Here is a 1,519-nt window from a genome sequence, read left to right as displayed (position 1 = left end):
GAGGAAAGGCACAGATATAAGATTTTTTTCTTCTTTCTGCTGCCTTTTATTTCATTTTAGTATGTTTTTTTTGGTATTTTATTTTTATTATTCTTTTATTTTATTTTTAATGAAATGAAATGAATAAATGAAATGAAATGTGTGCTTACTGCAGGCGGCACACGGGAGAGAGACCTTTTGGATGCCTGAAGTGTGGGAAGAGGTACTTCAGGAAGGATAACCTGGTGTTTCACCAGAGCAGGGACTGCAGCAGAGTTCTGGTGAGTGAAGGAAACATCTGAATCAGTGTGTCTGGTGTTTGTACTGAGAGGAAACTTCTGCTGTGCTTCCAGACCTGCTCCACCTGCTCCTCCAACTTCAGCACCAAGCAGGAGCTGAGGACTCACGTGGTCTCACACACAGGACAGATGCCCCACAAGGTGACTGCACCACGGGCTGTTGGTCGGGTTCTGATCCACTTGCTCACGGCTCCTTCTCTGTTTTCAGTGCTCGACTTGCAGCGATCAGTTCATGTACAAGAAGAACCTGACGATGCACGTGGTGAAGGTCCACGGTCATCCCAAACCACATGCAGTCAGTATCTTTGTTTTCGTTTGTCTCCAAACGCTTCGTTTCAACAAATCAGATCAGCTGCTGCCTTCGTTTTAAACTAACAGTACTTTAGGATTAGAAACGACAAAGATGCAGCTGTTTTGGTCAAAACTTGACAGTAAGTTTCTGTATTGAGTCACTCTCAGTTAAAACATCAGCTTTTAGCTCTGCTTGTGTAAAACTGAGTTATAAACTGAACTGGATCTCATCTACCTGCTCATGGTTTTTGCACACATACTGTTATATATTGTACAAATATATATACTACAAATCTTTTTATTTAAACTACCTCAAACTTGATCTGGTTTCTACCTCACTCTATTTCTACTTTATTTTATGTTTTATTACTATATTTTCATGTTTTGTTTTTATATGCCTAACACCAGTTTTGTATAAAGTACTACAAAGTGATACTTGAGTAAAAGTACAAGTATCTTACCAAAATATTACTTTGATAAAAGTTAAAATCTCCTTTATGAATATAACTTGAGTAAAAGTGTTAAAGTATGTGATATTTGTTGTAGTTAAGTATTAAAAGTGTTAAAGTATGTGATATTTGTTGTAGTTAAGTATTAAAAGTCAAAGTGTAGATTTAAAATGAGCAGTTAGATTTTCTGTAAGGACATTTATTAGGAGGTGACCTCCCCAAAAACTGCAGAAATGACTGTTGTATTAAAAGTCTTAAAGTATGTGATATTTGTTGTAGTTAAGTATTAAAAGTCAAAGTGTAGATTTAAAATGAGCAGTTAGATTTTCTGTAAGGACATTTATTAGGAGGTGACCTCCCCAAAAACTGCAGAAATGACTGGGTTGAGTTGACAGGTGTAAGAGCCTGAGTCATCCTGTTAAACTTTATTAAATAAGATACAGTGGTTTGCAAAAGTATTCATACCCCTTGAACTTTTCCATATTTTGTCACATTACAACC

At 36.5% G+C, this 1,519-nt stretch overlaps 1 protein-coding gene across 1 annotated transcript in view; it reads left to right on the top strand.

Moving 5' to 3' along the window:
• Positions 1-1,519, top strand: part of zbtb48 (zinc finger and BTB domain containing 48) — a gene marked incomplete at its 5' end in the record, with an annotated part of 15,276 nt that overhangs the window by 1,714 nt on the left and 12,043 nt on the right. The window contains 3 exon segments of the mRNA XM_014030894.1: positions 155-260; positions 333-419; positions 487-573. Coding sequence (XP_013886348.1) covers positions 155-260; positions 333-419; positions 487-573 — 280 coding nt within the window.

Source organism: Austrofundulus limnaeus, unplaced genomic scaffold (genome assembly GCF_001266775.1).
Source record: "Austrofundulus limnaeus strain Quisiro unplaced genomic scaffold, Austrofundulus_limnaeus-1.0 Scaffold1136, whole genome shotgun sequence".
NCBI lineage: Eukaryota > Metazoa > Chordata > Actinopteri > Cyprinodontiformes > Rivulidae > Austrofundulus > Austrofundulus limnaeus.
This window is presented reverse-complemented; position numbering and strand designations above follow the sequence as displayed.